Here is a 26,862-nt window from a genome sequence, read left to right as displayed (position 1 = left end):
CACCACATTCTGGAAACTAGGAGCTGGCCATTGTTCCAGGACAAGGTGGGCTTCCCGGTGCTCGGAAGGAGGGGCTCTTGAAGAACAAATAGGGCTTCACCTGGCAAAGAAGAATGGAAGAGATGCCGGGTGCGGTGGCTTATGCCTGTAATCCCAGCACTTTGGGAGGCCGAGGTGGGTGGATCACCTGGGTTCAGGAGTTCAAGACCAGCCTGGCCAACATGGTGAAACTCCATCTCTACTAAAAATACAAAAATTAGCCGGGCATGGTGGCGGGCGCCTGTAATCCCAGCTACTTGGAAGGCTGAGGCGGGAGAATCGCTTGAACCTGGGAGGCGGAGGTTGCAGTGAGGTGAGATCGTACGACTGCACTCCAGCCTGGGCGACAAGAGCGAAACTCCATCTCAAAAAAAAAAAAAAAAAAAAAAAAAAAAAAAGAATGGAAGAGAATCACAGCAGAGGAGTAGCATGAACAAAAAATGCTTTCATTACATCTCATCCCGAGTCCAGGGAGAGCCGGGACTGCCCCACCTCACTGGCTCCTTGTTGTCGGCCCATCTTGCTTTCCTGCATCTATTTGCTCAATAAACATCTCTGGGTTGGTATCCTCCAAACATCAAGCTTGCTTGTTTCGTGCCTTGCTCTTTGGTTTCTTTATGCCAGAGATTTTTCCATTTGATTCTTCCCAGGAATTTTGTTCCTTTTGACAACAAACACAAATGCGTCATTTGATTCCTCAAGCCTCTAAGCTTTCTTTTTCTTTCTTTCTTTCTTCTTTTTTTTTTTTTTTGAGACGGACTCTTGCTCTGTTGCCCAGGCTAAAGTGCCGTTGGTGCGATCTTGGCTCACTGCAGCCTCCGCCTCCTGGGTTCACAGGATTCTCCTGCCTCAGACTCCTGAGTAGTTGGGATTACAGGTGCCCGCCACCACACCCAGATAATTTTTGTAGTTTTAGTAGAGATGGTTTCTCCATGTTGGCCAGGCTGGTCTGGAACTCCTGACCTCAAGTAATCCACCCACCTCGGCCTCCCAAAGTGAAGACTCTAAGCTTTCACTCTGACTTTTTTTTTTTTTTTTTCCCTCTCTCTCTCTCTCCCATGGGTTTTGAGGCCTGCCTGTTTCCAGGGGCCTGAGGTCACTGCAAAGGTTGCAGCTGTCCATTGCTGTTCCCACCCATGGCTATTTGTCCATAGACCGTGTTTGTGCCAAAAACATCTCCCAAGTGAAATGTTTGTTTAGCAGACAGGCATTTTTTGCAGACCCTTAGGCAAAGCATTGATCTGGCAAGAGCTCACCAGAATAGTCGTGATGCTAAAGGGTCAGGAAAGTGTGTTTTCTTTCATCTGTCGCTGGGCAACTGCTGAGGGCCATGCCTCTGAGCTGAGGAGATGGAAATCTGCAGCCTCAAAAGAAATATCCATGTTATGCATCTTGTCTCATGGGATCCTATTTGAGTATTAGAAACAGGAAAGTTCTTTTTGTTCATGTTAGCAGTTTTTTGTTAAGCCCTCCCTCCAGCCTTCCTGGTGTGACATGAATCTCAGGACCCACCCTCAGCATAGCAGCACAACTGCAATCTCCAAATGCTTTATTGAGATACAGTTATCCCGTTCCTCTGTCGCCCAGGCTGGAGTGCAGTGGTGTGATCTCTGCCTCCCTGGTTCAAGTGATTCTCCTGCCTCAGCCTGCCGAGTAGCTGGGATTACAGGCGCCTACAACCACACCCGGCTAATTTTTGTATTTTTAGTAGGGACGGGGTTTCACCATGTTGCCCAGGCTGGTCTTTTTAACTCCTGACCTCAAGTGATCCACCCGCTTCTGCCTCCCAAAGTGCTGGGATTACAGGTGTGAGCCACTGCGCCCAGCCAGTTTTCCCATTTAAAGTAGACAAATCAATGACTTTTAGTATATTCACGGATTTATGCAACCATTGTCATAGTCAATTTTAGAGTGTCTTCACTGTGCTCAAAAGAAATTCCAGGTTTCTTAGCCATCACATCCCAACCCCCTCACTCCCTCCCCTACCCCAATCCTAGCCCTACACAACTGCTCAACTTTCTGTCTCTATAGATTTGCCTATTCTGGACATTTCATGTGGGTGGAATCATGCGATATGTGGTCTTTTGTGGCTCCTTCCTTCCCTTAGCATGTTTTCCAGGGTCATCCGTGTTGTAGCAAGTGTCAGTGATTCGTTCTGTTTTATGGCACAGCCAGACAATATTCCATTGTGTGGCTAATCTGCACTTCATTCACCCACTCATCTATTGATGGACACTTGTGTTGTTTTTGCTCTTCTGGTTCTTTTGAAGAATGCTGCTCTGAACCTCCTCTATGAGTTTGTATGTGGACATGTTTTCATTTCTCTTGGATATACACTCAGGAGGGAGATTTCTGGGCCACACGGCAGGGACCACTTCTCTCTATCCCTGAAACCCCGGCTTCACCTCGCACAGCTCTGGCTCCACACCTGGTGGCGGAGAGGCAGAGACCAGCTCCCACACCTGCTGGAGTGCTCATCATGTGGTCCCACAGCAGCATGCCTCACCCGCCATCATTGTCTTATGATCGGGGAAACTGAAGCCTAGAGAGATAAAGTGACTTCACTCCATCTGGGGCTGGCCCATGCTCTGAGCTCAGTCATGGCAGGGCTGGATTCTGACCTTGTGGGGGCCTGAGGTGCTGTCCCTGAGGGTTGAAGGTGCTGGGAACTGCTCCTAAGCAGGGCCTGTCACAGGTGAGCTTGGTTCTCTGGTGGCCTGCATGGCTCATCCCAACCCCTTTTTCCCCACAGGGTGCCTCTGCCAACTGGTGGAATCATCGCCACTTCCAGCACCACGCCAAGCCTAACATCTTCCACAAGGATCCTGATGTGAACATGCTGCATGTGTTTGTCCTGGGCGAATGGCAGCCCATTGAGGTACAACTAAGGGGATGGTGTTGACATAGGAAGTGTTTGGCCTGGGTGAATGGCAGCCCACTGAGGTATGACTAAGGGGATGGTGTTGACCTAGGAAGTGTTTGGCCTGGGTGAATGGCAGCCCACTGGGGTATGACTAAGGGGATGGTGTTGACCTAGGAAGTGTTTGGCCTGAGCAGGGAGCCGGGAAGGAAGCCTAGAGGGCCAACGTTTAGCCAGCCAGGTCTGCATCTCCTGCTACACAGACACCTCTCCTAGGTACCCTGAATTGTTCCGGCTGGAATGTATGTGGAATGGCCTCACCTGTAAATACGGGACTCAGCTCCTCATTAGAATGGTAGATGCCTCCCGCCCACCCTTAGGCCAGGAAGAGCATTTTCTGGCTTGTTTCTTCCCAGGGTAGAGGGAAATCTTGTTCCAGTTCAGCAGGAAGGCAGGATTTCAGGGGCTCAAACTTGGTCGCCAACCGACTAGCTCATGTTGAGAAAACCTTATTCAGAGAATCATCATCCTGTACACTGGGAGGAGCCTCAACATGCCTTGGTCCAATCTGCTTCACCAGTGGATGTGAAATTGAAGGTTGGCGAGAGGATGGAACACATTCACGGTCAAGTAATTTATTTGTTTTTTTCTGAGACGGAGTCTTGCTCTGTTGCCCAGAGCGGGAGTGCAATGGCACAATCTTGGCTCACTGCAACCTCCACCTCCTGGGTTCAAGCAATTCTCCTACCTCAGCCTCCCAAGTAGCTGGGATTACAGACATGCACTACCATGCCGACTAATTTTTATATTTTTAGTAGAGATAGGGTTTCACCATGGCCAGGCTGGTTTCGAACTCCTGACCTCATGATCTGCCTGCCTCGGCTTCCCAAAGTGCTGGTATTACAGGCATGAGCCACCGCACCCAACCGAGAGAGTCATGTAATTTAGTGGCCAGTCTAGGATGAGGCCCCAGACCTTATGATTGCTAGGCCATTGCCTTCCATTTACTACACCATCTTATTTTCATATTAATTCATTGTATTACTACAAATATAGAACACACTTGGTATAAACTTTTAAGCAGTATAGAAATATCCAGAATTCAGACATGAGTCTCAGCCTGGGCAACATAGCAAGACCCCATCTCTAAAAAATCCAGGCATGGTAGCATGTGCCTAGTCTCAGTTATTGGGGAGGCTGAGGTGGGAGGATCCCTTGAGCTGAGCCCAGGAGGTTGAGGCTACAGTGAGCTATGATCACACCACTGCACTCCAGCCTGGGTAACAGAGCAAAGCCCTGTCTCAAAAAAAAAAAAAAAAAAAAAAAAGTGAGTCTCTCAAACCTCCCCTTTGCCCCAAATTTTATGTCCTTGAGGGTAACCACTGTTAACAAGATGCTATATAGTCTTTTAGATATTTTTATGTATGTATAAACATGCATATATGTTTCTTTACAAACAAAAATTTTAGGCCAACTGTAGTGGCTCACACCTGTAATCCCAGTGCTTTGGGAGGCTGAAGTGGGAGGATTGCTTGAGCCTAGGAGTTCAAGACCAGCCTGGGCCACAAAGTGAGACCCCATCTCTGCAAAAAATACAAAAGATTAGCCAGGTGTAGTGTTGTGCGTCTGTGGTCCCACGTGCAGGGGAGGCTGAGGTGGGGGAATCACTTGAGCCTGGGAGCTCACGGCTGCAATGAGCTATGATTGCACCACTGTACTCTCACAGGGACAGAAGAGCGAGATTCTGTCTCAAAAATAAAAAAAGAAAAAAGAAAAAAATTCTACCTTGTATCCTACAACTTTCCACCTCTGTGAATGTGGATGCCCTTCCCCACCAGTTCATGTAGCCAGGTCTCATCTCCCTCTAGCCATATAGTATTCTGTTGTATTTCTGAACCATAACAGGACCTACATTATTTTATAAGGCAGAAAAATTGAGTGTTAGTCATTCATAATTTCTTTCTTTCTTTTTTTTCCTTTCTTTCATTTATTTATTTATTTATTTATTTATTTATTTATTTTGAGACAGAGTCTCACTCTCTTGCCCAGGCTGGAGTGCAGTGGCACGATCTTGGCTCACTGCAACCTCCGCCTCCCAGGTTCAAGTGATTCTCCTGCCTCAGCCTCCTGAGTAGCTGGGATTACAGGTGCACACCACCACGCCTGGCTAATTTTCTCATTTTTAGTAGAGACGGGGTTTCACCATGCTGGCCAGGCTGGTCTTGAACTCATGATCTCGTGATCCACCTGCCTCGGACTCCCAAAGTGCTAGGATTACGGGTGTGAGCCACCGTGCTCAGCCCATAATTTCTTTTGAAGAAAAGCCCCAACAATGCATCCCACAAAAAATGTTCTTATTTAATACATTCTTTTTTTTTAATGTAGAGCCTCTATCTCAGGGACTAATTTATAAGAAAAAAAATAAATATATTCGCTGCTTTTTGGAAATACATTAATAATGAAAATGAAAGTTTAGAAGATCCTTGTGGCTTTTATGCAGATCTTAGGCGCCACAAAGCCATGCATAGAGTAGGGTTCAATCAGCATTTGCCAAGCGAGGCCAATTTTCTCTCACTAAGGAGTGGCGCCCTGAGTGAAGTATTCCCGACAGCGTTGGCGCCTAAGGCTTGGAACAAGGCGAAGAGACAGCCTGGTTCCCCAGTTCTGGTTTGTGTGCCCTCTTCTTATTTCATTTCCACCCGTGAGGCGATCTGAGCAGTAACATGGATTTTTCTGTAACATGGCCAATTCGCAGGAAATTAGCCACAGTTCTGTACTTTGGAAGCCTCTCTAAGCTGCCAGGGATTCTATTTTCTGCCAAAGTACAGGCTATTGTTATTCTTCTAGGAAACCGTTTGCCAGCTTTAATTAGAGGTGTCTAGATAACGGAACTGGTGAACTTGAGGTCTTCTGATAAGTGGGGACAAAGGCTTCGCTTTATGGGGGAGGCTTTGTGGTGTAGAGCTGTTGGCTGTCCTAACAGATGTTCTCTGTGTCTCTAACAAAGAAAGTCTAGTCCCACCAGCTGCACTGGCAAGAAGGCGTCTTTCTTGTGTGTGGTGGCCAGAGAAGCCTCTCCTCTCCCAACATCTTCTCACCCCTGACACTTCTGGAATGCTGGCTCTGGGGCAGGAGATGGGGGTGGGAGGCTGTGAGGATCTGGTTGGCCAGTTACCAGTGGCATTTGGAAGTCCCCAGCCAGTGCCGCAGTGTTCTGGAAATCCCCTCTCTCACTCATGGGGAAAGGACTGGTGCTTCCCGGGTTCCTGGTTTTTGGCCTGTGCTGGGTCTCATAGGACCCGGCTGCCCTGGAGGGAACTCTGGTCTCTTGACTGAAGTGATGGTGGGTCTGATGGGACTTGTCACATGCCAGTCCCACACACCACAGCAGGGCCAGGTGGGGCGGCCAGGCCTCAGGGTCTCAAGCCGCTATCCCAGTCTCCAGAGCAAGGACACCGGCCAGAGCGCCTGTCTCTGGGGACAGATGAGCAAAGCAGCCCAGCCAAGCAGCTCCAGCACATGGAACTGTGAATAGCATGTGCTCGGCAGTAGAGCCCTTTTCCTCGTTTTCTGCCTTTTGGTCTTATTGATGCTGTCCAGGAGGATTCTTTTTGTCATATGTAGCAAAGTATATTCACTTCCCCCAGAGATTCATTTCTTGTGTGCTTAGAAGGTTCTTCATACATATGATTTTCAGTTCTTTAAGGTTTCGTGTTTCGATCTTTAACTTCTGCCAAACGAGGTATGGGTAGGATGATGTTCGGCCTTCACTCTTCTCCAGAGTCGGCCAGTTTTCTCGGCACCCCCATGAGGTGGCATTGCTTCTCCATTTGAGGCAGTGAATGCTCCTGAGCCCGGGCTTGGCCTGGGCTGGGCTGTCTGTCCTCTCCCAGGCCACCGTCTGGATGACTTGGGAGCCACACTCACTCATTCATCCTTGGCACTTAACTCATTGGAAGTTCGTAGTGGGGTGCCTTTCCCCTTCTCTTTCTCTCTCTCTCTTTTCCTTTTCTTTTCTTTTCTTTTCTTTTTTTTTTTTTTTTCTTTTTGAGACAAGGTCTTGCTCTGTCACCTCAGCTAGAGCGTAGTGGTGCAATCTTGGTTCACTGCAGCCTCAACCTCCTGGGCTCAAGCCATCCTTCCGCCTCAGCCTCCCGAGTAGCTGGGACTACAGGTGCATGCCACCATGCCTGGATAATTCTTGTATTTTTAGTGGAGATGGGGTTTCACTATGTTGGCCAGGCTGGTCTTGAACTCCTGACCTCCAGTGATCTGCCTGCCTCAGCCTCCCAAAGTGCTGGAATTACCAGCATGAGCCACTGTGCCTGGCCAAGGTCTATATTTCTTTATATGTCTCATGGATGTTTCTTTTAAAACACAATCCTTATCCGTTTTATATTTTGTCCTCATGATTGGGGGTTCTCTGGTACTCAGGAAAGCAGTGGATATTGCGGTAGTTATCTTCATTTTGTTTTTTTTTCTAAATTTTTGTTTGCATGGCCTTCCGATGAATGGGATAGTTATCTTTTGTCCCACCAGTGTCCACTTATGTCTCTTCATAATTCTAGTTATGTTTCAGTTGATTCTTTTGAGTTTCCTGGGTAGATGATCATATCCTAGAAAATAATGAAAATGTAGTCTCTTGGCCGGGCGCGGTGGCTCATGTCTGTAATCCCAGCACTTTGGGAGGCCGAGGCAGGCAGATCACGAGATCAGGAGATCAAGACCATCCTGGCTAACACGGTGAAACCCCATCTCTACTAAAAATACAAAAACTTAGCTGGGCGTGGTGGCACACACCTGTAGTCCCAGCTACTCTGGAGGCTGAGGCAAGAGAATCGCTTGAACCCGGGAGGCAGAGGTTGCAGTGAGCTGAGATCGCACCGCTGCACTCCAGCCTGGACGACAGAGCGAGACTGTGTCTCAAAACAACAATGACAACAACAACAACAACAAAAAAACATAAAAACAAACCAAAAAAACACGTAGTCACGCTAGATTACCTGCCTGCTTGCCTGCCTGCCTCTTTCTTTCTTTCTCTTTGTTTCTTTCTTTCTTTCTCTCTCTCTTTCTTTCTTTCTTTTTTTCCTTCCTTCCTTCTCTTTCTTTCTTTTTTCTTTTTCTTTCTCCTTCCTTTCTCTTTCTTCTTTCTCCTTCCTTCCTTTCTCTTTCTTTTTCTTTTTCTTTCTCCTTCTTCCTTCCTTTCTTTCTCTTTCTCTTTTTCTTTCTCCTTCCTTCCTTTCTTTCTCTTTCTTTCTTTCTTTTTCTTTCTCCTTCCTTCCTTCCTTTCTCTTTCTTTTTCTTTTTCTTTCTCCTTCCTTCCTTCCTTTCTTTCTCTTTCTTTCTTTCTTTTTCTTTTTCTTTCTCCTTCTTCCTTCCTTCCTTCCTTTCTCTTTCTTTTTCTTTTTCTTTCTCCTTCCTTCCTTCCTTTCTTTCTCTTTCTTTTTTTTCTTTTTCTTTCTCCTTCTTCCTTCCTTCCTTCCTTCCTTCCCTCCCTCCCTCCTTCCTTCCTTCTAATCTGGATGTTAGTGTAGTCTCTTTCTTTCTAATAGCTCCATTCTGTTGTCTGCTTTGGGTTTTATTGCATTGACGGGAAATTTCAGAGCTGAGTTTAATAGCGGTGATATCGGCAGCAGTCTTGTTTTGTTCTTCTTTTGCCATATCCTTGTTTTCTGAGGGGGCTGGTGAGGCCATTATCCCGGTAGCAGTGTAAATGTTCCTCAGAAGCCATGCCATGCCTGAGATCCTCCTCCTCCTCCTCCCATCTGGGAAACCACCTCTGCTGCCCTGCCTGTCTGAAGCTAACCTCCTGGGCTTCCTGCTTCAGGCAGACCTTCATGAACAGGCCTAAGCCACCCATCCCACCTTGGGAGACACAGGCCGCCCTCTCAGGGACCTTGGACTGGGACCTTGCCATTCTGCTCCTGCTGGGGAGGTCGTGCTGCCCGTTTCTCTCTGTGTGTGAGTTTGCAGGTTCCCAGAGTCAAGAGACTGGGCTTTGCGACAGCTCCCCTCCCCCAACCCTCCACGGACAAGGAGGGCCCTTGTCATTCCTCAGACATTTTGTTCCAAAGCTGAAAGGTCCTCTCCACATGGCCCGGCATCCTCCAGGCCCTCATCCAAGCCTGGCCTTGTGGTGCGCAGAGAGACCCAGGACAGGAGAGTCAGCCCCGCTGCCAGGGTTGGCTGCACTCCCTCCCTCACCCCTGGCCTGAGTCCCCGCCTATCAGCCGCAGCCTGGGAAGGCTCCGTCCCTGGTCAGGGGGAGGTCCATGTGTGCCACCCACACCCTTGGCCACAGCCCAGCCAAGTAAAAGTCGTGTGTCTTCCTTGCCTCTTGGGCTTTCTCTGTGTGTGTGACGGGGACTCCTCGGGAAGAGGAGATGTGTGGGGTACTCCACTCCCCACACGTGGGGCTCTGAGCCCCCAGTCGGGAAGAAGCCTGACTCTTGTTGAGTGAGTCTGTGGGCTGGACAGCGCGATGAGCAGTGTGCGTGCCCAACGTCACTTAGTCCTTGCTTAACCCGTGAGGCAGGAGCTGTCATCGACCCCTTTCATGGATGGAACAACTAAGGCCTAGAGACATGAAGTGACTTGTTCAAGGTAACAGCTAGGAAAAGGCAATATCACTGTCCAAACCCAAACCATCTGGCTGCAAACCACAGCTTCGGAGTCCCGGGGACCCTTGCGAAATATGTTTGTTGGGTAGCCCCAGCTTTCTGATCAATTAAACAGCCAGGCACTCACCCCGCTAGCTTGGTGCATTCTAAAATACCTCTCCCTCCTTTCCCTGCTCCCATGACTTAAATGGCAAAGCTCTGGCAAAGAACCGAGCGTGGGAAAGATGAGAGTAGAGAGTTAGCCACAGGGCAGGGCTTCGTATCCCAAGCCCACAGTTGTACTTTCTGGTTTGGGAGGGGAGTACTGGCCATCCCCCAGCAGACCCGCTGGAGCTGAGGCCATCGAGATGGGCACAGATGTGTAGTGGTATGTCACCATACACACGCACATACACACGCGTGACTATGATAAGCATTTCGCTCACCGTCCCACAGAGGCCCACTCTGAGGCCTGCTGCTGCCTGGCAAGCAGGGCCCCCTGACTCCCGAGGGTCATTCTGGGGCATTAAAGGGGCGCACACTAGAGCCAGCAGTGCTTACCAGCGGAGGCAGCCCCTGTAACCTCTGTTGTCCACCCAAAGGCCACCATCACCCATGAGAACAGGGTGCCTACTGTGCACATGCAGCTCCAAACAGACTCCCCAGGTGCCTCCCAGGCCCCCACAGCAGCGTGGCCAGCCATCAGTCCCTCCATAGGATGCCCTGGCCCCTGCTGACCTGCCTGGGTTGCCCTCTGTGCTCACTTCCGAGTACAGCCGGCCCAGCCCCAGAGGGACGGGACGCCGTGTGGGACAGAGATGCAGTGGGGAGGAGCTCTTGGCCAGAGCTGGAGACACTGCATGCTAAGGCTGGGGCTATGAGCCTGCTCCCTCTCCTCGGGGAGAAGCTTAGAGCAGGACCCAGAGGCCTGTTCTGTGAGCCACTGCAGGCCTCCGAGACTGGCCACCTCGAGGGCGTGGTCTGCAGTGCTGGCTTTTCCAGGGCCTCCATCGACCGGAGAATCATGAAAGGCTCCTGTGAGGCCTCCTGGCTCGGACCTCCCCATGGCCGGCCTCAGCCCTGGCCTTAATGATAGTCTTCCTACAAGTGGCCGTCCTTTCTGGGAATGGGTGAGATCCTTGCCAAGGCCCAGGAGGCCACACAGAACAAAGGGACTGTTTCTGGGGGTTCTTTGGCTGGGTGTGCTGTGACCACGGCCATTGGTGCCAAGATGCAAGTGTTGGGGACAGAGTGGACCTGGTTCCCACCCACAGCCTCTTCCCTTAGGAGTCCGTGCTCTCCCTGTGATTTGGACAATCACTTCCCTCTGTGTTCTCACCTGGAATGACAGGGGCACTGGCCTAGGCGCCATCCAAGGTTCCTTCCCTCTGTAACTCACTTGGACCTCCTGACTGCAATAAGTAGGACTGGACACTGTTGGAGGAGGCAACTGTGGCCTTTGGATCCAGGCATATAGGGAGCACTTAGCACCTGTGCCCATGTTCTCATTGGCTTCTCTTACCAACCACTGATTCGAATGCCAGACAAGGCTCAGCAAGGCTAAGCGACTCACGCAGTCTCAGCACTGGTGAGAGGCAGAGTTGGCTCAAGCGCATCTTCTGGCTCCAAGCCCAGCCTCCCCATACTGCAAGCAAGAGGAGCCGGTGCCACTCAGTGAGCAATATCTTTTGATCTCAGTCCTGAAAGAGCAGGGTGGGCTGATCCCTAGGGGCTGGACCATGGAATTAAGGGCTCCAGGTCTCCTGGAGCCGTGGTTCCTATGCCTGGCTCACACTGAGTGGCCTGAGCAGCTTTGGACAGTGACGATACCCAGGACCCAGCCCAACCCTCCTCTATCAGAGCCTCTGGGCATCAGGCTGCCCAAGGTGCAGGCTATGATGGGGAAGAAACAGGTGCCCTCATGGGGACCTCAGGTAGCCAGATGTGGCCTAGGAGTCTGTGCCATGGCCTCCTCTGTTCTGTCCTCAAGGTTAGGCTCCAGCTGGGGAGGAGTGATTCACTCTTGTAAATTACAGGGAGGCTCCAGGGAGGAAGATGCTCCCAGTCTGATGACTGGCAGCAATTCTGGGGCCCTTACCTAGGTTCTCCCTGCCAGAGTGGGCTCCAGGAGCTCTCCATGGTGACCTAGGAGCTCCCCTGGGTGCTTAGGCCCCGCCGAGAGTTGCTCTGTTGCACATTCATTCAACAAACATGTATTTAGTGCCTGTCACATGGGCTCAGAGTCAGTTTTTTGGGTTCTGATCCCAGCCAGGGCCACTTCCCATGGCCTTGGGCCATGGCTTAATGCTGAGCCTCAGCCTCAGAAGTGCCAGCCTTGCGGAGGATTGATGCCATTGGGCCAGCACTCAGCTAGGGCTGAGGAAGCGTTGGTCACTGCTGGCTGCAGAATGGGGAGCCCAGAGGGCTGGAGGGGCCCCAGGCTTGGTGGGCCTAGGGTGCAGATTGACAGGAAAGGGACAGTGGTGTGCCCTGAGTAGAGAGAAGGGATGGTGACTGCAGGGCGGGTCGAGGAGCATGGGAGGCTGGGAGCTGAGGCTGCTGGGTGCTCATGATCTCTCCTCTCTCCTCAGTACGGCAAGAAGAAGCTGAAATACCTACCCTACAATCACCAGCACGAATACTTCTTCCTGAGTGAGTGCTCAGCACCCTGAAACCACTCCTGGTCCCTCCCCTCCCCTCAGAGTGGCGTCTCTCTCCCTCCTACCTGACATCTTTTCCAGGTCCAGAAAGTGACACTAAACTTGTTAGAAGCAGGGGCCACAGCAGCCATCCCCTGCAGACCCCCTCAGCCCATGTTACAGGCCAGGTGGGGACACAGGCTCAGAGAGTCCCAGGGATGACGCACATCCTCGAGGGCTCCCAGCCTTCTCTGCAGGCCCCGGGGTCCCTGGCTGCTTCTGCTTACGTCTGCAGGGCTGGCCCCTGTGATCACTGCTGGGCCCGGGTCCCCCCGACCTTCCGGCACAGGCGGGGTAAATGGATGCCTCTAAGTGCCTGTCTCTCTCCTGCAGTTGGGCCGCCGCTGCTCATCCCCATGTATTTCCAGTACCAGATCATCATGACCATGATCGTGCACAAGAACTGGGTGGTGAGTCAGGGACACAGCTGGCTTGGCATGGGGAGGAGGGTGACTGGGACAGGTGGACCTGGGGACCCTACGCTGCCTCCTCGTGTGCCTCAGTGGAGCCTGCGGGGCCCTATGCATCTCCTCCCTGGGGTAGCTGCCTCTCAGGAAAGGACTCCCCCTGGGGCCACCAGGACCCAGTCCTAAAGATCTCTACTCTCCCTCAGACACAGGGAGTCCCCTGCTTTTGTAGAGCCCCCCAGAAAGTTCTCAAAGGCAGCATGATGAGAGGCAAGTGTAGCCATCTTCCTTCCCCACTCCCTGCGGGCCCTGAGGCCCATGAACTGGGTCGCCCCACAGCCTGGTCGGAAATCGGAGCAGCTGGGCGTTGGCCGAGAGGACAGGTGTGTTCGTTTGCGGAGACCGTATGACAAAGCACCACGAACTGAGCGGCATAAGCAGCAGCGATGTGTTTTCTCCCAGTTCCAGAGACGGGAAGTCCAAAACCGAGGTGTTAGCAGGGTGGATTCCTTAGGGCTCTGGAAGGCTCTGTTCTGGGCCTCTCCTTGGCTGGTTGATGGCTTTCGCCCTCCCTCTTGGTACATCGTCTCTCTGCATATCTGTATCTGTATCTGTGTCCAAATTTCCCTCTTTAAAAAATTATTTTGTTTATTTATTTATTTATTTATTTATTGAGACAGAGTCTCGCTGTGTCACACAGGCTGGAGTGCAGTGGCATGATCTTGGCTCACTGCAACCTCCACCTCCTGGGTTCAAGCGATTCTTGTGCCTCAGCCTCCCAAGTACCTGAGATTACAGGCACCGGCCACCATGCCCAGCTAATTTTTGTATCTTTAGTAGAGATGGGTTTTTTCCATGTTGGCCAGGCTGGTCTCGAACTCCTGGCCTCAAGTGATCTGCCCCCCTCAGCCTCACAAAGTGTTGGGATTACAGGCATGAGCCACCATGCCCGGCCTATTTTTTTATTTTCCTTTTTTCTTCACCAAAAATGGATACTTGAAAATTTTCCTTTTTTAAAATAGGGACGTGGCTCATATTGCTTTAGGGCCCATTGTAATTACGTCATCTTTTTCTTTTTTTTCTTCTTTTTTTTTTTTTTTTTTTGAGACGGAGTTTCACTCTGTTGCCCAGGCTGGAGTGTAGTGGCACGATCTCGGCTCTCTGCAACCTCTGCCTCCTGGGTTCAAGCAATTCTCCTCCCTCAGCCTCCCGAGTAGCTGGGAATACAGGCGCCCGCAACCACGCCTGGCTAATTTTTGTATTTTTAGTAGAGATGGGGTTTTACCATGTTGGCCAGGCTGGTCTCAAACTCCTGATTCGTGATCCACCCACCTCAGCCTCCCAAAGTGCTGGGATTACAGGCGTGAGCCACTGCACCCAGCCAATAAGTTGTTTATTTGACAATTATCAAAGACTAAATTGTCACTTTCTGAAATGCTTGCCTGAAATCCAGTCTTTCTAAGCAGTCTATTTGCCCCTCATGCTCCAACCAATAGCCATGGGAAAGTTTTTCCTCTCTTAACCAAATGTGGGCTTGTTTGTTGATTACTGTTTTTTGTTTGTTTGGTTGGTTTTGAGATGGAGTTTTGCTCTTGTTGCCCAGGCTGGAGTACAATGGCGCAATCTCGGCTCACTGAAACCTCTGCCTTCCAGTTTCAAGCGATTCTCCTGCCTCAGCCTCCTGAGTAGCTGGGATTGCAGGCATGCGCCACCATGCCTGGCTAATTTTGTATTTTCGGTAGAGATAGGGTTTCACCATGTTGGTCAGGCTGGTCTCAAACTCCTGACCTGAGGTGATCCACCCACCTCAGCCTCCCAAAGTGCTGGGATTACAGGCGTGAGCCACTGTGCCCGGCCTATTGATTTCTGTTTTATCGCTTGCTAACTGAAGTTGTCCTTTTCACCTTGACTGTGAATTTAAGAGCAGCCAAGTCAAATTTTATCTCCAAGTCTTGGACCCATATATCCAATCTAACTCCATCCAGAGGTGTCCCAGCCGTTTCAAATCCAACATATTCAATATAAGTCCTCTCCTCTTCTCCCACAACCTAATCCTTTTCTGATGGTCTCCATGTTAATGAATGGCTCCATCATCCACCCAGTGGCTCAAGTTAGAGACTAGCATCATTATGTTTTTTCCCTCCTCATACATGTTACACCATCTCCTTGCCTCTAGCATCCGATCCTGTTCTAACTCATAAATGGCCTATTGCTGGGCACAGTCGCTCATGCCTGTAATCCCAGCACTTTCAGAGGCCGAGGCGTGCAGATCATGAGGTCAGGAGTTCGAGACCAGCCTGGCCAGCATGGTGAAACCCTGTCTCTACTAAAAATACAAAAAATTAGCTGGGCATGGTGGTGGCTGAGGCAGGAGAATTGCTTGAACCTGGCAGGCAGAGGTTGCAGTGAGCAACCCCTTTTTTTGTTTTTGACTGTGCTTGTTCCCTAAGGAACAAAGCATTAAACAGGAAAAGAAATCACCCTGTGTTCCTAAAAGGAGATGGCAGAGTGGGGACAATGTGATGAGCCGCGGGGCTTTCAGAGCCAGGAGCGCACCTATGACCTGAGGCACTGTTTCTCAGAGGAGCTGTTCTGCCCTTTGACAGTATCTGGAGACACTTCTGATTGTCACAACTTCAGGAGAGGAGGGTGCTACTGGCATCTGGTGGGCATCTAGCCAGGATGGTGCTAAGCACCCTGCCATGCCCTGGAGAACTGCCCATGACAACAAGCAGCCTGTCCCAGGTGCCAATAGTGTGGAGGTTGGGGGACCCTGGCTTAGAGGAAAGAGGTGATAAACCCTTAGATCTTTGAAGGAGCCTTTCTAGGGAGGTTTATATGCTCTGGCAAGCTTCCCGGTTCCCGGGGCCATGTCCTGGATCCTGAGATGCTCCCAGACTTCACCCTCCTGGAATTTTGCTGTATCTGACACCACTGGCCACTCCCGCTTGTAGTTCTTTTTCCTGTTGGCTTCCAGGTCGCCACCTCTGCTGGCTTCTTCCCAGCCCCCTCACTCCACCTCTCTAGCTGCTTCTGATCTCCTGCACTCCCTGCCCCTGAAACCAACGGTCTCTGAGTATGTGTTGCCCTCTACACTCAAACAGAGTCCAGGCCAGGCATGGTGGCTCACGCCTGTGATCTCAGCACTTTGGGAGGCCGAAGTGGGAGGGATCACTTGAAGCCAGGAGTTTGAGACCAGCCTGAGGAACATGGAGAAACCCTGTCTCTACAAAAAGCTGGGCATGGTGATGCGTGCCTGCAGTTTAGCTACTTGGGAGGCTGGGGTAGGAGGATGAGCCTAGGAGTTTGAGGCTGCAGTGAGCTGCTCAAGCCTGGGCAACAGAGCGAGACCCTATCTCTTAAAAATAAAAATTGGGCTGGGGCAATGGTTCACACCTCTAATCCTAGCACTTTGGGAGGCCAAGACTGGAGGATCACTTGAGCACAGGTGTTTGAGACCAGCCTGGACAAATAAGTGAGACCCCCCCCACCCATCTCTATAAAAACTTTTAAAAAATTAGCCAGGTGAGGCCGGACACGGTGGCTCATGCCTGTAATCCCAGCACTTTGGGAGGCCGAGGCAGGCGGATCACGAGGTCAGGAGATCGAGACCATCTTGGCTAACATGGTGACACCCCATCTCTACTAAAAATACAAAAAGTTAGCCAGGGGTGGTGGTGGGCACTTGTAGTCCCAGGTACTCGGGAGGCTGAGGCAGGAGAATGGTGTGAACCCGGGAGGCGGAGCTTGCAGTGAGTCAAGATCGCACCACTGCACTCTAGCCTGGGTGACTGAGCAAGACTCCATCTCAAAAAAAAAAAAAAAAAAAAAAAAAAAAAATTAGCCAGGTGTGGTGGTCCCAGCTACTTGGGAGGCTGAGATGGATGTATGACTTGAGCCTGGGACAGAGTCATGATCACACCACTGCACTCCAGCCTGGGCAATAAAGCAAGACCCCGTCTCCAAAAAACAAAAAATCCATAACCATATCCTCATTTTGTTTCCATATATGTGTAGATACACTGCACACTACTGTACCACACACAAAATAGAAGGAATGTGATGGAAAATGGGAACAGAACTGGCTACATCTGCCTCGCTCATCCCCTTGAAGGCCACCTCATTAGAATGTGAGGTCCTGTCCTCAGCCAATGTTGGCCCTGAAGCCATCTCCAGCCCCTCCTGAGCGCTCCCCTCCTCCTTTCCTGTTCAGCTGCTGGCACCCGACCCCTTATCACCTAGGACCAGCCTAGATTCCCCACAGCCAAGCAGGCGCAAATGCAGCCACCGTTGCCGCTGACAGTTCTGGAATCTGTCACCTCCTTGTCAGCGCCGCGGGTTCTGGTTTAGGCCTCTGTCATTTCATGTCTGAGCCGCTGGAATAACCTCCTAGTCTCCCCGTCTCCAGTGGAGTGGGGATCTATTTTAAGACTCAAATGTGACCTTGTACTTCAGCCGTTCGACGTGAGACAGGGCAGTCCCTTGGCCTCACCTTCCACCCCGGACACCTGTGCCTAGCCCGTGGCACGTGTCCCCGTACCTAAACTCATGGCAGGATGAGCGCCCTGGCAGTGGGAACAGGCCGTGCAGAGGCCCTGGGGAGGTAGTGAGCTGGGTCAGGGGGCTGAATAAAGACAGGTTCTTGACCCCACGAGGCTCCGTGAGTGACTCTGGGTGGGATGGAGGCTTTAGCAGGGGAGAGATGGGACCTACTTGGAGCGAAGGTCACTCTGGTTGCCGTGGCCGTGAGGACAAGCAGGGGACCGTGGGAGGCTGCTGCTGTGGTCCAGTTGAGACAAGACTTGGGTGGCAGGCAGTGGACAGGGCAGAGCCGTGAAGTCACCCTCCCAGTACATGAGAGGAGATGTCCAAGCCCAGTCCCTGGTACCACTCCAGCCAGGGGCAGCGAGGAGAGCAGAGTGGAGGGGCCCAGGACGACAGTGGGGCATGGGGAGGCCAGCCTCTGCTGCGAGAGCCCTGAGGTAGGGACGATGGTGCCTCTGACCTTCCCTGCCTCTCCAAGCCCTGTGTCCCGCTGGAAGGAGGAGACCCAGGGGCAAGGCGCAGGGACAGGACTGCGGGACGGTTGGGGACCTGGCCCAGGGTTGGGGGCACACCTTCAGAATCACCCCTGACCCATGAGAGGGTGCTGACCCCCACCCCTAGACTGCCCCTCAGCAGGAGAGTCCGTTTCTCTCCCAAAGAACAGGGCACAGTCACTTCCTGATGCTAAAACACTCAGCATTTCCCTAGAAACAAAGGCAGCCATGCAAACCCGGAGCAAACAGGTTGCGTGTCATTGCCCATCGTGCTTCAGTGGGCTGCGGTTCAGCTTCTAGAGGCCTGAGTGTGAGGTGTGTGCACATCTGGGGCAGGCACATGGTGCCCGGGCAGAGGAGAGGGCAGGCTGCACCTAACTTCGTCTTTCCCCGCAGGACCTGGCGTGGGCCATCAGCTACTACATCCGGTTCTTCGTCACCTACATCCCTTTCTACGGCATCCTGGGAGCCCTCCTTTTCCTCAACTTCATCAGGTGCCTGGGCTTTGCTGGTTCATCCCTGGGCCCTCCACTGGCACCGATGAGGGCTTTGGCATGAGAAGAGGCTCGGACGGCTCCACTTTGCCCAGGGACCTCCCATCCTGGCCCCTTGGCAGGGGCTGTCCTGGGCTGTTGGGACAGTGCATCTGTTCCCACCATGACCGGGCCCCCTGAGGCCCCTGCGCTGAGCTGTGTTCTCTTGCAGGTTCCTGGAGAGCCACTGGTTCGTGTGGGTCACACAGATGAATCACATCGTCATGGAGATTGACCAGGAGGCCTACCGCGACTGGTTCAGTAGCCAGGTAGGGAAGGCAGGGCCAGTCACCAGAGCTGTGCAGAGCCTGGTCCCGGTGTCCATGTCCTGGCCCCATATGCTCTGCACCTGTTGATCCAGGGCTGTGCTGGGCCTCCCGGGGCTGCCTGTGTCCTTCTGCTGGTAGCTTCAGGGCTAAGCAAGAAAGGGTGGCAGGAGTCCCCCGGAGGGACAGGTGGGGCATCTGGATGGGCTGAGGCCATCAGGCAGGACGGTATGATGTGGAGGGGTGACCTGGAGACCCTGGGTAAGGGTGGGCCCCCTGGGAATGAGGCCGGGCCCTTAGGCCTTCCTTTGTTCCCTGACACGTATCTCCTCCACTGACAGCTGACAGCCACCTGCAACGTGGAGCAGTCCTTCTTCAACGACTGGTTCAGTGGACACCTTAACTTCCAGATTGAGCACCAGTGAGAGCGGGGCTGCGGGGAGGCGGGGAGACCCACAGCGGGAGGGAAGCAGCCGCTACCCCGTCTGGGCAGAGCGCAGAATGTAGGGGCCACCTCTTTGTCTCTGTGACAAGGTCTCTGCCCAATCTAGAGCGAGGCTCCCAGCCAGCCCCGCTGAGGTCAGGAGAGGGGCTCCCCTGTGCCATCTCTGGGAGAGGCGTCCTGTGCCCCTTGTCCTGTGCCACTTGGTCATAGTGATAACCACCTCCCTCTACGTGGGCCTGGGATTTTGTAGTTATGGAGCCTGAACATGCACCTCATGACCCTGTGAGGCTAGCAAGGCAGGGCTTGCCTGGAACATTGGCCGAGGGACTGCCCTGCTGCCCCTTGTCCTTGCCTCACCTCTTGTCACTGATTTTTTTATTATTAAAAAATAAAAAATTTAGAGACAGGGTCTCACTCTGTTTCCTGGGCTGGAGTGCAGTGGTGCTTTCTTAGCTCCCTGCAGCCTGGAATGCCTGAGTTAAAGCCATCCTCCCACCTCAGCCTCCTGAGTAGCTGGGACTACAGGTGCATGCCACCATGTCCAGCTAGTTTTTTATTTTTTTGCTTTTATTTATTTATTTTGAGACAGAGTCTCACTCTGTTGCCCAGACTGGAGTGCAGTGGCGCCATCTCGGCTCACTGCATCTTCCACCTACCGGGTTCAAGCAATTCTCATGCCTCACCCTCCCACATAGCTGGGATTACAGGCATGTGCCACCACTCCCAGCTAATTTTTGTATTTTTAATGGAGATGGGGTTTCACCGTGTTGGCCAGATTGGTCTCAAACTCCTGGCCTCAAGTGATCCACCCGCCTAAGCCTCCCAAAGTGCTGGGATTACAGGTGTGAGCCACTGTGCCCGGCCTAATTTTTTATTTTTATTTTTTGTAGAGAAGGGGTCCTGCCATGTTGCCCAGGCTGATCTCAAACTTCTGACCTCAAGCGATCTGCCCGCCTCGGCCTCCCAAAATGCTGGGATTACAGGCATGAGCCACTGTGCCCCACCTCACTGCCTCTTTTTCTAGCATCCTCCAGCTATTTCATTTCTTTTTTGAAAAACATGACACTTTGTCTCTGGCTACCCAGTATCTTCCCAGCTCCGTAAAGCACAAATGCCCTCCTGCTCACAGAGGGCTGCACCCTCCCCTCCACACACATGGCACCCCCCTGGGCACACACGAGGAGCCACACTTTGAGCCTGGTCCTGGCTGCGGACAGGGTCTCCGAGGGCCCCAGCCAGCCTCTGCGCGGGTGGTGGGAGGAGGCAGAAGCAGCATGGCCCTCTGGAGTCCTCACGTTCTGCCCACCCCACATACTCCTCAGCCTCTTCCCCACCATGCCCCGGCACAACTTACACAAGATCGCCCCGCTGGTGAAGTCTCTATGTGCCAAGCATGGCATTGAATACCAGGAGAAGCCGCTACTGAGGGCCCTGCTGGACATCATCAGGTGAGGGGTGGAGGTCCACAGGGGCTGGGCCCTGGGATCACCCATGGTGCAGACAGTGGGATGACAAGAAGGGCTGGGCCCTCCTGGCACAGTTGCCTACCAGGGCACCTGCCTTACCCCTGAGCCCGTGTTAGGAGCTGTCGGGCTTTTCTCCCTGGGCTGCAAGAAGACTATCCCTTTCTGCATGGGGTTCCTTGTGGGCTCTGAGCTGACAGCCCCGAGGCCCAGTGGCAGTGGCAAGCCCTGGTTAGGGCCAAGGGGACGTACCTGCCACCTTAATGATGGCCTCCTCAGCCCCTGCACTCCCTGGGGCTGGACCCATCCTGGTCCCTGACCCTCGTCCATCCCCAACTTTGCAGGTCCCTGAGGAAGTCTGGGAAGCTGTGGCTGGACGCCTACCTTCACAAATGAAGCCACAGCCCCGGACACCGTGGGGAAGGGGCGCAGGTGGGGTGATGGCCAGAGGAATGGTGGGCTTCTGTTCTGAGGGGTGTCTGAGAGGCTGGTGTACGCACCACTCACGTACTCCGTGTTGGATCTTTCTCCCTTTCTCCTCTCCTTTTTCCCTTCACGTCTCCCGCATAGCACCCTGCCCTCATGGGGCCTGCCCTCCTTCAGCCGTCAGCCATGACCCTCCCAGGGCCTCCCAGCCCCTTCTTCCAAGGAGCAGAGATTGGTGGCCACGGTGGGTGGCTCTGTCCTACCTCCACTCTCTGCCCCTAAAGGTGGGAGGAGACCAGCAGTCCCTGGGTCTGGCCTGTGAGCCTCCCCTTGCAGCCTGGTCACTAGGCCTCACCCCTGCTTCAGTTCTTCAGATGCTCTTGGGGTTTCTGGGGGCAGGTCCTAGTCGGGCAGGGCCCATGACCCTCCGGGTCTGGCTTCACTCTCCCTGACGGCCGCCATTGGTCCACCCTTCATAGAGAGGCCTGCTTTGTTACAAAGCTCGGGTCTCCCTCCCACAGCCGGGATCAGTACCCGGGGCCTCTCTTAAGATGGCCAGGGCCCGGGGCCTGTGGGCACAGCCAGCCCAAACCTCAGGCCCTGGAAGAGTCCTCCACCCCATCACTAGAGTGCTCTGGCCCTGGGCTTTCACGGGCCCCATTCCACTGCCTCCCCAACTTGAGCCTGTGACCTTGGGACCAAAGGGGGAGTCCCTTGTCTCTTGTGGCTCAGCAGAGGCAGTGGCCAGGTTCAGGGAGGCGCCAGCTGGCCTGGAGGCTCAGCCCCACCCCCCAGCTTGTCCTCAGGGTGTCCTGAGGTCCAAGATTCTGGAGCAATCCGACCCTTCTCCAAATGCTCCGTTACCAGCTGGGCAGTGCCAGCCAATCCGTGGCCATTTGGCCCCAGGGGATGTGGGCCCTGCAGGCTGCAGGAGGGCACTGGAGCTGGGAGGTCTCGTTGCAGCCCTCCCCATCTTGGGGCTGCTGTGTGGACGGCGCTGCCTCAGGCACTCTCCTGTCTGTACCTGCCCTCACTGTGTTTAACCTTTTGCTCCAGGATGCATTCTGATAGGAGTGGGCAGCAGGGCTGGGCCTTGTGACAATCTGCCTTTCACCACATGGCCTTGCCTCTGTGGCCCTGTCTGTCAGGGAGGGCCAGGGAGGCAGAGCGGGAGGGAGTCTCAGGAGGAGGCTGCCCTGAGGGGCTGGGGAGGGGGTTACCTCATGAGGACCAGGGTGGAGCTGAGAAGAGGAGGAGGTGGGGGTTGGAAGTGTTGGTAGCTGAGTGGACGGGCAAGTGAGAGGGGAGGGAGGGAAGTCCTGGGGGGATCCTGAGCTGCTGTTGCAGAGTCTAACCCACTAATCAGTTCTTAGATTCAGGGGAGGGGTGGGCACCAACAACTCAGAATGGGGGCCTTTGGGGAGGGCGCCTAGTTCTCCCAGCTCTAACCAGCCAGGAGGGACCTGCATCTAAGTGTCTGGGTTGCCATGGCAATGGCATGCCCCCAGCTACTGTGTGCCCCCGACCCCCACAGAGGCAGAATGAACCCACAGGGAGCTGATTGTAATGTTTATCATGTTGCTTCCCCACCCCTAAATTTTTTGAAATAAAATAAGTAATTTTATTCTCACTTCCTTTGTTTCCTGCACACAAATGCCAGGCCATGGTATTGGGTGATAGAGGAGGCCCTCCTAGCTGGGCCTGGGCACCAGGAGGGGTCCCCACACTTGTATTTCTCTGTATCCCCTCCCTCCCTCCCCAGTGGCCATGCCACCCGCCTCTCCCTGCTGCCTCTGAGGTTCATTCTGGGACCCAGAACTTGGTGGAAATGACCCAAAACCATTGGCCCGTCTTCCTCCTCTCAGCAGCCGACCCCAACCCAATTCTAAAACTGGGCTGGGAGCCACCTCTCAGCAACTAACCCTACCGGAGGAGGGTGGCATGGAGGGGTTTGCAGAGACCCTCCCTAACATCCTCACTCCCCAGATGTCTCCCCAAGTGCAGTCTGCCCTCCCAGCCCTGGGCCAGCCGGCTTCCACAGAGTGCCAGGCCAAACACAATTCCTGGCCTCCTTGGAAGGGGCTGAAGAAGGCCGGGCGCGGTGGCTCACGCCTGTAATCCCAGCACTTTGGGAGGCTGAGGCGGACAGATCACGAGGTCAAGAGATCGAGACCATCCTGGCTAACACGGTGAAACGCCATCTCTACTAAAAATACAAAAATTAGCTGGGCATGGTGGTGCGTGACTGTGGTCCCAGCTACTCAGGAGGCTGAGACAGGAGAATCGCTTGAACCCGGGAGGCAGAGGTTGCAGTGAGCTGAGATCGCGCCACTGCTCTCCAGCCTAGCGACAAAGTGAGACTCCATCTCAAAAATAAATAAATACATACATAAAATTAAAAAGGGGCTGAAGAAGGCTCTGGAGGCTGATGATTCTGTCTTGTGGCTCCCGTGCCCCTATATGCAGTGGCTCATTCAGAACCCACAGGCTGTGGGGAGGCTGATATCATCCTAGCCCAGGGTCACCAGTTCATAGGCACAGAGATTGGGTCCTAGGTCTGTCTGACCCCAGAGCTTGGGAAGAGTCCAAAGGAACATGCCAGGGGCACTTGTACAGTCGGTCTCCCACGGACCCCCATGCTGCTCCGTTGTCACCTCTGGGATGGCTCTCCTGGCATGGCTGAGCCTGGGAAGGTGTGCTAAGGAAGGGCCAAGAGGCACTGGCTAGTCAACACCTCGGGGCCTCCCCTTGGCTTTGTAGCTACTCCCAGCAGGGCTGGGGAAGGCTCCTGAGTAGATCTCAGCCCCCGCCTGCTTCCCCAACCCCTGCTTTGCCTGGCCGAAATCCAGCCGGGTAGGGACAGCCAGCAGACTGGGTTGCGGTATGTATGGCTCCCCAGTGGCCATAGGGTGTCCTGAGTAGGGCCTGGCATTACAGAAGCCCTGAGCGAGGAGGCAGACACACCCCAGATTCACCAAGTGGCTCTGGGGAGTCCTTTGCCCTCCCTGGCCCTGTGGGCCACAGTCCCCAGGGGCATGCTAGAGGGGCCCCAAGGAGGCCATTTTCTCAACACCCACCTACCCTAGGCCTTTCACTCCTGGTGGACCCACTGACGGCGGCCTTCAAGGTTGCAAGACCCTGGCAAGCACGCCTCCCACCCTCTGCCATGTGCCTGTGACCCGCCTCCAGGATGGTGACCAGCCCAGGTCTCCCAACCCTGCCAGTCGGAAATCTATGGGTCCTTCACCCATAACAACCAGGGGGCTTGGAGTTGGGGATACTGAAGGCCAGATGGACGCTGGGGCTATGAGGGCACCAGGTAAAACTTGACCCAGTCTCACCGGGCACTTGGAGCTTCTCTGTGACTTCCCCAGCCCTGCCCAGCCCTACCTTGCCCTTGAATACTTCCCTGGGTCAAGAAGCTGAGGACATTCATATCTTCTCTCTGCTTAACCGCCCCCTCCTGTCCCTGTACTCAGCTGACCCCCTTGCTAACACACCTAGAATTGTGAGTTTCTAATCCCTATCCCCTGCCAAAGTCATGGTGCCCCAATATTCAAGGCCCTGGGTGATCAAACCCCAACACCTCCATCACAGGCGAAGAGGCTGAGCCCAGAGAGAGGACAGCACTGGTCTGAGGCCACACAGCAGCAGGATCCTGCTCCTAACCCGCAGGCCCCTGGCCACCTCTCCTGCACGGAAAGGGCTGTTCCCAGACCCTGCCCCCATCACATCAAATGTCACACAGCTCCCAGGAGGCCCAGCGGCTGGCTGGAGGGGTGGGGGCAGTGGAGGGCAGTTAGTCTCTGTGGAGGAGATAAGAGCGGGGTAGCTACACAGATAAAAGGGTATCAGCTTTGTGGGTGGTGGGGGCATCTGCAGCACCCAAAGCCTAGGCTGTGTGTGTGTGGGCACGGGGGGTGGTGCTGTGGCACCACAGGCAGATCCTTGGGGTGTCTGGCTGGACACTCTGAAGCCCCCTGTGCCTACTGGGAGGGGAGAGGAAGCGTTTACCCACCTGGGCCAGGGCAGAGCTGGCAGCCACTGGGGCTGGGCTTGAGCTGCCATCAGGAGCGGCTGGCCATTGCTTGTGTGACACAGTGCCTTGGGCCCATTGGGACTCCTCAGCTGGCCTGGCTGTACCCTCCCCTGAGAGGTGTGCCCCTCTGGACAAGAAGCTGCCTCTCAAAGAGTCCCTGTTCCAACATCTGAGAGGGAAATGGGGTGCCGTGGGGGCTGCCTGCCCCAGGCTGAAACGCCACTGCCCTTGGGACTGGTTTTCCTTTTCTGAACCAGACTGGCATCCAGAACAAGCAGCCACCCACCGTGCTGAGATTTCAGGATCATGTCCCCATCGTCCTCCACCATCACACTTTGCTTTGGATTTTAAAGGCATTCAAGTCTTTCTTTTACATCGTCCCATTCGAGAGCAAGTGTCTAAGAGAAAGAGTGACAGCAGCCAAGAGCTTGGAATAGACCAAGCTCCCAGTACTCGTGGTGGCTCACTGCCTGAGGACATAGTGCGGTGGGGGGAGGAACTTTGAGAAGCCCACGGCCTGTCCTGTCACAAAGGAGTTTGTTGACCCCCTGCCCGCCGCCAGCTACTCCCAACATGCCAGGCAGGGGCTGGCTCTTGGGCATCATCATTTCCAACATCTGCCTGGGCTGGGAGACCCGGAGAAATGTTAATAATCAAAGGAACAAACCAACGCTGCAGTTACGGCTTCCTCTGGGCCCACGCCTCTTGTACAGACAGTAAAAAAGTAACACGGTCTCAGAGGCTCAGAGGTTCCACCAAAGCCTCTTTCCTTTTACAAACCCGGCCCCAGTGCACTAAGCCTTTGTTCTGCGTCTAAGAGACCTACAGATGGAGAAGGGGGAGTTCAACTCAGGACTGAGGGTGACCTTTTCCCAGGGGATCTAGCATAGGGGCCAGTGGGGCAAGAGCAAAGATTCCCCTGCCAGTGATGGATCCCAGGCAGTCCAGAGAAACCTAGGCGTGGCTGCTGAGGGCGGGGCCTCCCAGGGGTCCGCGAAGCAACTTACCAGGGGCAGCAGGGAGCACGGCCAGCCCCACACTGGCGCAGATGCTCCGGGCGCCCGTGGGTGGCGCTGCAGGCTCGGCTGTTGTGGGTCCTCGGTGTTAGCATCTCCCTGGAGAGTGCCTCGGAGCCAGCGCACAGCGATCTCTACCAGGGTGTGGACGGAGGGAATGCCATTCGGAGCCTGCCCTGGCTCAGGGCACCCGCGTGGCACCAGGAGCCAACGGGATTTAAACAGGCAGTGACAGGAAGGGGTAGTCCCCGCAGAGGGAACAGCCTGTGCAGAGACCCTGAATGCAAGGCGCGCCCTGGGTATGAGAAGTGTGTGTGTCTGAGGCAGGAAGTACCTTTCAAGGAGCATCCAGTCTTACCCTCAGTTTCCTTGAAAACTGAGGCTCAGGGAAGGCAAAGAACTTGTCCCAGGTGACAGAGCAAATGGTCACCTTGGGGAATTGGGTTGTGTGCATGAAATTTGTGAATAAACTTCTGAGCCTGCTGCTGTGCCCTTTGGTAAGAGCCTTTCTTCCACCACCCTAGGTACTACTGCTCAGAGGGGTCAAGGAACTCCCCCAAGGTCACACAGCCTGCGTCCTGGCAGAGACAGGACTTGCCCCCACTCCACCCCACCCCACCCCCAAGTCTGTCTGACTTGAGTGAATCAGGGTGGGGCCGGGTGGCACCCGGAGGAGGGCAGGTATCTCACAACCAAGCTGAAGGGGCTGCCACCCTCTGCTTCCCTGGCCCTACCAGGAGGCCGCTGCTGACACTGTCCTGAGCTGGGAGGCCATAGGGAGCTTTGGGCTGTCTGCTCCTGGGCCTGGGAGATAATGTGAGCTGAGGAGGACCTCCCCCAGTGCTCTCCTGCCCCAGGAGTCAGGGTGAGGGGAACAAGACCCAAACACCCTGTCTGTCTGTCTGTCTGTCATTCTCTCAGAAAACACACACCAAGGTCTCCTGGGCCAGGCTGTGGGCTGCCACCAGCCTCTAGCAGCAAATGAGGTCAGTATTCCAGGTGCTGTCACGGAGACCCCAGCCACAGGCTGG

The 26,862-nt window shown here is 53.8% G+C and overlaps 1 protein-coding gene across 3 annotated transcripts in view; it reads left to right on the top strand.

Moving 5' to 3' along the window:
* FADS2 (fatty acid desaturase 2) overlaps positions 1 to 22,400 on the top strand; it is a 105,101-nt gene extending 82,701 nt beyond the window's left edge. For all 3 annotated transcript variants that reach the window (XM_037999217.2, XM_073015599.1, XM_007995950.3), the window contains 8 exons: positions 2,792 to 2,917; positions 12,090 to 12,150; positions 12,531 to 12,607; positions 18,040 to 18,137; positions 18,349 to 18,445; positions 18,784 to 18,863; positions 20,210 to 20,335; positions 20,695 to 22,400. In XM_037999217.2, the coding sequence (XP_037855145.2) occupies positions 2,792 to 2,917; positions 12,090 to 12,150; positions 12,531 to 12,607; positions 18,040 to 18,137; positions 18,349 to 18,445; positions 18,784 to 18,863; positions 20,210 to 20,335; positions 20,695 to 20,746 (717 nt within the window). In that variant the 3' untranslated portion in view covers positions 20,747 to 22,400. The remainder of the gene's footprint in view (positions 1 to 2,791; positions 2,918 to 12,089; positions 12,151 to 12,530; positions 12,608 to 18,039; positions 18,138 to 18,348; positions 18,446 to 18,783; positions 18,864 to 20,209; positions 20,336 to 20,694) is intronic.
* The last annotated feature ends 4,462 nt before the right edge of the window (positions 22,401 to 26,862 follow it).

Source organism: Chlorocebus sabaeus, chromosome 1, assembly GCF_047675955.1.
Source record: "Chlorocebus sabaeus isolate Y175 chromosome 1, mChlSab1.0.hap1, whole genome shotgun sequence".
Taxonomy (NCBI): domain Eukaryota; kingdom Metazoa; phylum Chordata; class Mammalia; order Primates; family Cercopithecidae; genus Chlorocebus; species Chlorocebus sabaeus.
The sequence above is the reverse complement of the archived record's forward strand: the minus strand, read 5'-3'. Positions and strand labels throughout refer to the sequence as shown.